At 44.1% G+C, this 9,269-nt stretch overlaps 1 protein-coding gene across 1 annotated transcript; it reads right to left on the minus strand.

The window, feature by feature from the left end:
* Positions 1–788: 788 nt before the first annotated feature.
* Positions 789–7,774, minus strand: LOC118965019 (uncharacterized). The gene is made up of 9 exons (XM_090239409.1): positions 7,757–7,774; positions 6,140–6,244; positions 5,919–5,985; positions 5,555–5,708; positions 5,234–5,270; positions 4,816–5,126; positions 1,391–4,412; positions 1,123–1,204; positions 789–907 (listed from the first exon to the last, which is right to left on the minus strand). The coding sequence occupies exons 1-9, from the start codon at positions 7,772–7,774 to the stop codon at positions 789–791; spliced, it is 3,915 nt and encodes a 1,304-aa protein (XP_090095535.1).
* Between the last annotated feature and the right edge of the window lie 1,495 nt (positions 7,775–9,269).

The following is a 9,269-nucleotide window of genomic DNA, read 5'->3' on the forward strand; positions in this document are numbered from 1 at the left end:
TTGGAAGAGTCTTTGTGGTTCCAAACTTCTTCCGTTTAAGAATGATGGAGGCCACTGTGTCCTTGGGGACCTTCAATATTGCAGAAATGTTTTGGTACCCTTCACCACATCTGCGCCTTGACACAATCATGTCTCTGAGCTCTACGGACAATTCCTTTGACCTCATGGCTTGGTTTTTGACTGACATACACTGTCAACTGTTGGACCTTATATTTTCAACGTTTGATCTAGCTGCAGATAGCTAATTCTCCTCTATGTGTTTTCCCCTTGCTGCTAATAAGCTCTTACCAATCAAACTAAATGAATAGACATCTGCTTATCTGACAGTCTATGCAGCAACTATTGTATTAGAGTCAAACTGTGGTTATTTTATTTATTTTCCTAGACAAGTCAGTTCAGAACAAATTCTTATTTACAATGACAGCTTAGGAACAGTGGGTTAACTACCTTGTTCAGGAGCAGAACGTCATATTTTTACATGGTTAGCTCAGGGATCTGACCTAGCAACCTTTCAGTTACTGGCCCAACGCTCTAACCACAAGGCTACCTGCTGCCCCAAGTCCTGCCAACTCAAAAAACTGCACAATAAATATGTAACCAAGGAGGAACTAGTGCATTTCTCTGAGAAAATCTGCTTCAGTATTACCAATCTTCCAAAACACTTGAAATTCTTGTAAAATAATTTGCATTTATTTGACCAAATAGACTTTGAAAGGGTAGACATGCAGAAATTCCTCTTGTCAAAAGTCTTGCTGTTACAAAAGTAGTTCTTCATGCAGCGTAACAGGTTACAGGTTCTTCTTGATGAAGCGCCTGAATGGCTTCATCATTGCTGAAAAGACCCTGACAATCAAGGATCGTTTTTTGACAGGCTGAGATATGGAGGGAGAAACCTCTCCAACGGGAACTAGAAACACAAGAGAAATAGAGAAACACGAGAGAGCGTGAGAGAGAGAGTGTGAGAGAGAGTGTGAGAACGAGAGAGAGAGAGAGAGAGAGAGAGAGAGGGGCAGTATAGTAACGTTGAAAAATAACAGTGCTATGAGTTTGGTAGGCATACCTATGTTTCTAACACACACCTAAACAAAACTACAAGCTTTAGCAGAGCTCTAAAATCCTTACCTATGCAATGTGCACCAGTAGAGGGAATCTCAGTCTGTTCCTGGACTGAATGGCAGTCCTTTTTGTTTCCTCTCTTGGAACGCTAACAGAAGAAAGGTAAAGAAAATGGTACAGAGAATAAATAAATAAATGGAACACTTCTGAATCCAAGGCAACAATTTAGTGATGAATAAAACATATTTATTTCATGTATTTGTCTTATCATAGCCACATCAATAACATCAGCACCTAACTGGAACAAAAAACAAATGCTAACTCCCTGCTATACCTTGAAGTTGATCCTGAGTTTGGTCATTGAAAAGCAAAGGAAGCTCCTTCTTGCTTTCTGCTCAGCCCCCCTCTCTGTCTCAGCCTGGTCTAATGGGTTTGTTGCAGCAGAAGCTGGTCTTGACGCCTCCTTGCATCCTTGTACCAGCTGCTGGGTCAAGGACTTTACCAGGACTCTGTCAAATGCAGGGTCCTGGGAGGAAATAGCTGCTTGCAGGGTGTTATAAGAGCCAAACTCCTCCATGAGGTTTTGATGTACACCTCTGAACACCCTGTGGATGTACAGGTTCTGGGAATATGCCTGTGTCCTGGAGAATCTGGATGCAGCACAGAACTCAGACAGGACTTGTCTGATGAGTTGCTGAGATGTTTCTGTCATGTCTGCTGCCTGTTGGGAGGGTCCATCTAGGGCTGAGGGTCTGATCTTCGATAGCAACCTTATCACCAGTATGGTGACAAAACAGATGCCATCATCTTTGCTGGAGTCCATCAAGTACTGCAGTGGGAATGCAGTGGCACTGCTGATGTCCGGGGGGATTAAGAGCTCCCTCAGATGGCCAGAGCTGCTGGGGATGCACACCTCCTTCTCTTCAATGTCAATCCCATTTCCCTTTGGTACCAAAGAGGTTCCCTTGCTGGTGAAAGACGGGGTGGAGGATCGAAAAGAGGCTTTAGCACTCGGTGGTCGACTGCTGTCAGTCATTGGACTGTTACGATGCAGGGGTTCATCTATGTGTGCCATCATCTTTGTCTTTATGTCACTTGAAGAAATATCTGGCATTTTAGAGACCCTGGTGTCGATGCAGGAGCTCCTGACGATGGGGCAGGTCAGATCAAAAGGCACTTCGTCAGGGATGGGAGTGCCAGGGAGGTTGATCTCTAACTCACACTCTGACCTAGGACCCTTTGAAGAGCTGGACAAGGAACTACGACCATTTAAAGAAGTGGACAAAGATGAACAGGTTCTAGGGATGTCTTGGCAGACTTGTTCACTGTCATCCTCACTTTTCTCAACCTCCTTCAGCATAGTTCCTACCATATCATTGATCTGAAGGAGCTCCCTGGAATCCTTCATTCGCCGTAAGTTTGAGATTTCACTCTGGATAGCAACCAGGATTTCCCCAAGGGTCTCTTTGGAAGAAGCATTTTCTGTCCTTTCGGATCCGGATGGCTTCAGCCCTGTGAAGAAATCCTTAAGTGTGTTCTTCATACTGACGCAGATGGTCTTAGCTGTTGACCAAAGCTTCTCCTCTGATATTTTAACACTCAATTCAGTATCATCCATTTGGGAGCCCCCGTGGGAGCACTGCGAAACTCTCCCACTTCTTTCCAGTAGCACAGTGTCAGTGGACTCATTTTTCTGGAAAATAGTTGCCATTCCTTTGACAAAGGTTTCCACTAATCCAGAGGCTGTATTCTCAGAGGACATGGAGGACATGGATTCTGAAAGGACATGGATCTCTGATGGTGAGCTAGATGATAAGCCAGCCTGCAGACTTTTCTGAAGACCAGTATGGCTGATCTGTGTGATAAAGGAATGACTGGATCTCATCAGCACTTTACTCACTGCCTCTTCTGCCTGAGTCTGGAAGTCATTGCTAGAGAGCTTCTTAATGCTCTGAATCAGACTAGTAGAGGACTCTGTGATTCTGACACTCTCTTCTGAGCTCATTTGAGAATATTGAGTACTCACGCTCAAGTCTTCATTGGGTGAGGGTGACTGGGAAATAGTATAGTCATCGAGCTTTGATAGGACACCATCAACAAACCAACAAGCCTCTAGGGACTCATCAGATGAACTGACAACGGCCAAGGATTTACTCTCCACTTTTGATAACTCTGACTTGTAGATGGAAAAAACACTGCTAAGAACTTCTTGAGTACTGGTATCCAGATTGGAGCGACAGAGAGCTGGTATTGGTTGGCTCTCTCTGGGAACTCTACTAAGTTCGGTGCTGGGTAACTGGACCTCAACAGTTGAAACAGTTGCCTTTTCCAGGGTGTCTGAAGACTCCTGAAGAGAAGCATCCTTAGCCACACCTTCTTCTCGAGTGGATAGAGTTAAAAGGTCCCTCAGCTTTGCTCGTATACGGCCGTAGAGTGTGCGTGCTAGAGAGAAGGTTATCATCTGTGAAGATCCTGTTTTGTGGTCATTTACAGGAACTGGCCAATCAACGGCTTCACATGTGCCTTCAAATGATGCTATCGTCTCCATGCCTCCCACAAATGCCTTAACAATCACTGTGGCAGTGGAGGTTACAGATGTCAGGGCTGTGCAGCTGGTATTCAGGGGGGCTTCAGTAAGGCTAGGAGCAGCACTAGAAGGCCTAGAGGAAGGAGCCATGCCAGAAGAGCTGCTGACTTTCCTTGTAAGGATGGTGCTCACCACCTTCAGGGCTTTAGACTGAAAGTCGGGGCTAGAGAGGGTCTGAAGCTTTCTGGCCACCACACTGGTAGAGGATCCAGTCTCTTTGAGAAAGTGAGTGGTCCCTTCTTTCCCAGATGGACACTCAACATCAAGGTCACATTGAAGATTGGTCAGAAATTTAGACCCCAAGATTGTCATCTTCTTGGCCAGATCCAATAGGATGTTGAAGTCCTGTGCCATTTTGTCCATTGTGCCGACAATGGCATCCAGCACATCATCGGTCACAGGGTCCATGAGGGGCTCGATAAACCCTAACCACTCTGGCTCAGACGTTTGGCTCTGTAGCTCGGCCAGGATCTGCACCGAGGCTACCCGAATGACCTCCTTGCCTGCTGCTATGTCCTGACTGTCCATAGGGGGGCAACTCCCCGGGCTGGCCTGAATGGCCACTGAGAGGCCAGAGTTAAGCTGGTGTACCACCTCCCCCACGATAGCACAGCTCAACTCGGAGGAGCTGGAGGAGGTGGGGTTGGAGTGACCCTCAACCAGGGATATCAGGAGGCTCTCTTCCGTTACCCCAAAAAGAGCCTTCAGAGGATCCTCCATGAGGGGAGCCTCTCTAGTTGCAGGCAAGCTCTGCAATGAGGTCTGGGACCTTGAAGATAAACACACAATCACCACTTATGCCATGCAAATGTGACCAACTGTATCTAATCTGGGTCATTAGTGAGCCTGAAAACCAAATTAGAGCAATGATGGTTTACTTCTCATACCACCGTAGTTCTAGAAGCCTAAAGCCAACTGACATGATTTTTTGCCTGATTTTTATGTTTGTACGACATCAGAATATGATTAATTCTGAAAGGCTGATCTATTTATTCATAGATGACTTTATGGCTTACCCAGTTAAAAATGACTTTCACCTGGACCCACCCCCTCAGTGGCAACATTTCTGACCAGAACTTAAAACTACAAGGTGTGAATTCCAAGTTAATAATTTATGATAAGTATGCGTCAGGTCTTGCAATTATTAAGTTGAAATATTGCTGTGAACATACCTCTTAGGCGAACAGCATGGTGATGAGGTTCTGCGAGTGGATTTTTGGCGGCACCCTGCACTGCCATTCCTCCTCCTCTCCTTAGTCCAGTAGTTCATCTCACTGATCAGCAGCCTTTTCTCTCTCTCATCCAGACTGCCTAAGGAATCCTCAGACCCTGTCAGAGAGCACTGGGATTCTGGGGAGGTTGCCCCACTCCTCAGGTTCACCCCCATGATACGAGCTAGCGCTGGTAGGAGAATGCGGAGGGCTGTCTGGGTCACGACTTTAACAATCTTCAGACACAGCGTGGAGAGCTGCTCGAATGTGAGCTATGGCCAACAAACAGAGGAATGTTTTTGTCAATCAAGTAATTCCATGACACCATTCCATATATAGCGCACCACTTTTGACCAGAACCTTATGTGGAGAGACTTACGTTATTTTTCATGCCATGCTGAATCACCCTCCATTGGCTAGAGAAAAGAAAAGAAAGGAAACATATTTTACCTGCACACTGATGTTGAGTTAGTGGAGTCACTAGATAGCCATGTCAGGGAAAATAAAAGTGTATTTAATTAAGCTATTAGCAAGTACATGAGACATTTTGTTCTTGATTTACAGGAAGAGTTAGGGGTGTGGTTACAGTGATGTTAGGGTTAGGTGTAGTGTTTGAAATCCCATTTGTGGTTAGAAGGTGCACTATGACTATAAATTCAGAGTTGTTGTATGTGAGGTTGGAAAAAGACATGGGACTTGCTCATCAGTTAGACTCCTCAGGAAGGAGAGGAGGATTGGGGCACAGCATGTCCCAATCTTGAGAGAAGGCATTAGAGTCCTCTGAGCCTCCTTCTCCAGCTGCTCAATGATAGATCCCCTTTCCCGGAAACCACACCCGGGTGTCTGAGAAGACTCTGGGAAACCGCAAAGAGAAATCTAAAGTTGAATCTGAACGTGATCCCTAATTTCCTTCACCTTTAGTGATTTGATTGCACTGGACAGGTAAAAGCACATCTCTCTGCGGGCCTCCCTTATATTGCTTTCACCTATATAGATACTATCTTCTCAGATTAGTGCTGATGAATTTGAACACAACCTGCACCCAACATGAAGTAATCTCAGACCTGCACCAATGCTGCTGTCTTCCTCCACGGAAGTCTTCTTGGCGCGGCCACTGGACTTACGTTTAGCCTACATGACAACAGATTATAGGTCTCATAGCAGATCTAAGGTCAATGTAGTGTCTCCTCCTAATGCTTTAAGGCTAGGATTTAGTGACAGTAAACTAATCCTAGATCTGTGCCTAAGTAGGCAGAACATGTGTAGAGGACAGCATATTTCTTACCTTGCCTCCTGTCCTGTTCTTGTTGGTCTCATGTGTCTCTGTTTCATCCTTCATATTCTCCACAACCTTATTTTGGTCATCCGGGGGATCCTCCCATTTCACGCTCTGGTGGATAAATGAGAGGCCAATATCAGTCCTAGGTTGTGACTTTATGAAACAACTTATTCGCTCTTATTTTAAACAAAACGACAATAGTGGTCAGATTTCAGTCCATGGATCAAACCAGTGAGACCTATTGCTGTGTTAGTGACCTACTATATTGTTAGTAATTTCTCCTCTAAACTCAAAATAGGCTAAATGAACCATACCTTTCTGTCATCTGACATGATGTGTAGCTTATTGTTGTAGGCTGTTTAGAGGAAATACTAATACCTCCTTTGAAAAAACGTAAGTGAACCATCGGCAAACAACTGAAGTGAATATGAACGTCCTTGAATTATGCCAAAGCATTGTTGAATACTCGATTCCGATTGGCTGAAGCCAGAGCATTCTCCAAAGATGTCATACACACATGATGTCACAATTAGGCCTAAGTCTAATGTCTATATGAATTGTCAATGTAATTAGAAAACAAATCAAAGCTTGTCAAAGTTCTGCCAAACGAAAATATGTCTAAGTACACGTTTTTGCGTTTAATTTATGGTTTATCATGCATCACCATGCACAAAAACGTAACTCGCTGCCATCCATTAGCTATAATTCTGAGGTTGCAAAGCTGCAGAACTAGGACGTGCAATAAATTATAACCACTTGCAGAATAATTTCAAATCAAAGATGTTCAAGGGGGTTTGAACTATTTCAGCACTGTGGAGCTGTCTGCTGCATCGAGCTGACACGTTTCTTGGCGTCAGGGGACCGTGCCATGGTGCTGAAACGGAGCAGGGCTCAGTTCTATGGATATCTCATGCGGATTTTCCTGCTAGCCTATGTATAACGATACTATAATCACATTATTTTCATCCATCCGCCAACACAAATGGCATGTCAACGTTTCCCAAATATGCAATGAAGCCAAGCCGAGATGTATGGTTCTTCATCCAGAGGACGAAGCACCACTGTATCATCTAAAACCTTCAGAGAGATCCCTTAAAACTGTAGTGTAAATTCTCCACGGCTGTTATGGTAGCTAGGTTAATTTAGCGAGACAAATCCAACACATAGCGTTTCTACTGAGTCCTGCTTAGAGGTGACTGACCGTCATGTTGCTAGTTGTAATGACGCTTTTAAAACAAGAATAGTTATTTGTAATTGCTCTGGGAGCTAATTATTGCAGAGCCCAGCAACACATCCTGCTCGCTGGGCTCATTATGGACAGCCAATGAGCATTTCAGGTGAAAAAGTCAGCCAGATCGGATCCCTATAACATACATGATACTAGGATCCTGTAGCAACCTGCCGGCCTGCACAATCCTCCATGGCACGAATGCTACACGCGCAATATGGTATGCTAACATCCCACAACAATTCCCCAATTGGAATTACTTGCCTAAACTTCCAATCATACTTATTTTCTAATATCAATCATAGTTTCTGCACTTAAAGCAGACTTGCTATTAGAACATGATGGAATTAGGACAACTGTAAAGTTCGTTAAACGTAGGCTAAAATGAACCTTACCTGGCTGTCGTCAGCCATTATGTGTAGCCCGTTAATTAAGGCTCTGCGCCTGTGATACTGCAGCTGTTCTGATAGGCTACTGTAGCTTTTCTGTAACTGTTAAACTCGTCTAATCGTATCCGTTGAAAACCGGTCAGTGAACCATCCTCAAACACAATGAACTGATGTCAATATGGACATTAACCTTCACATAAAGATATCAAATACATGACGTCAGATATGCCTAGAGGTATTGTTGACTTAATCAGAATACATATCATAGTGTCACAGTACGTGCTGTTGACAGCCTATCCCGAAATCAAACAGGAACATGGATTTTGTGAAATCTGTTGTGAATGTATAGGAATGTTTTTACAATTGCATAACTGCCTTCATTTTACTGGACCCCATGAAGAGTAGCTGCTGCAGCTAAAGGGGATCCACAATAAATACAAATACAAACCCAATGCACCATTGAGAGGAGATTAAACATAATCTGTTGATCTATTTCATAGATTTCTGGTGGTTTCTAAGCATTCTACATGTGTTGGGGAAGGAGGGTGGGATCTCTCCAGAGCATCTAATTACATCAATCATGTCTTGCCATGCATGTGATATGAGATAATGTTATGCACCACGTAAATATATATTGCCTGCAGTGAAATACTCCATGGAGACAGTGCTCATTGTTCATTTTACATGATGGATATATGCTACTCCATTTCATACAATCAATCAATCAGTACAATTTATTTATAAAGCCCTTTTTACATCAGCAGATGTCACAAAGTGCTTATTCAGACACCCAGCTTAAAACCTCACATAGCCTGCAATGCAGATTTAGAAGCACGGTGGCTAGGAAAAACTCTCTAGAAAAACAGGAACCTAGTGTAACGGATGTGAAACGGCTAGCTTAGTTAGCGTGGGCGCTAAATAGCGTTTCAATCAGTGACGTCACTTGCTCTGAGACCTTGAAGTAGTAGTTCCCCTTGCTCTGCAAGGGCCGCGGCTTTTGTGGAGCGATGGGTAACGACGCTTCGTGGGTGTCAGTTGTTGATGTGTCCCTGGTTCGCGCCCGGGTATGGGCGAGGGGACGGTTTAAATGTATACTGTTACACTAGGAAGAAACGTAGAGAGGAACCAGGCTCTGAGGGGTGGCTAGTCCTCTTCTGGCTGTGCTGGTGGAGAATATAAGCGTATATGGCCATTAAGGCCAGATCGTTCTTCAAGTACTGTAGTTCAAACGTTCTTCTTAGATGACCAGCAGGGTCAAATAATAGGTCAGCACCTCAGGAGTAAATGTCAGTTGGCCTTTCGTAGCCGAACATTCAGAGGTCGAGACTGCAGGTGTGGTTGGTTGGTTGGTGTGAGTGAGTGAGTGAGCGAGCGAGTGAGATAGAGAGGGAGAATGAGACTTTTTGGCCTTTCTTTACTTAAACAATCTCATTTAATTTAACCCCCCCCCCCCTTAAAAATAAAAAAAACAAAAATATATATCCTGTACTGCATACATTTGCCATACTCACCTTTCTAT

This window comes from Oncorhynchus mykiss, chromosome 6, assembly GCF_057628025.1.
Source record: "Oncorhynchus mykiss isolate SJ-2025 chromosome 6, ASM5762802v1, whole genome shotgun sequence".
NCBI classification, from domain to species: Eukaryota; Metazoa; Chordata; class Actinopteri; order Salmoniformes; family Salmonidae; genus Oncorhynchus; species Oncorhynchus mykiss.

Coding starts and splice junctions, on each gene's coding strand:
- LOC118965019 (XM_090239409.1), bottom strand. Junction 5,127..5,233: donor AGCATGGCATGAAAAATAAC/GTAAGTCTCTCC, acceptor TGTTGGCCATAG/CTCACATTCGAGCAGCTCTC. Junction 908..1,122: donor TACTGGTGCACATTGCATAG/GTAAGGATTTTA, acceptor TTGTGTTTCTAG/TTCCCGTTGGAGAGGTTTCT.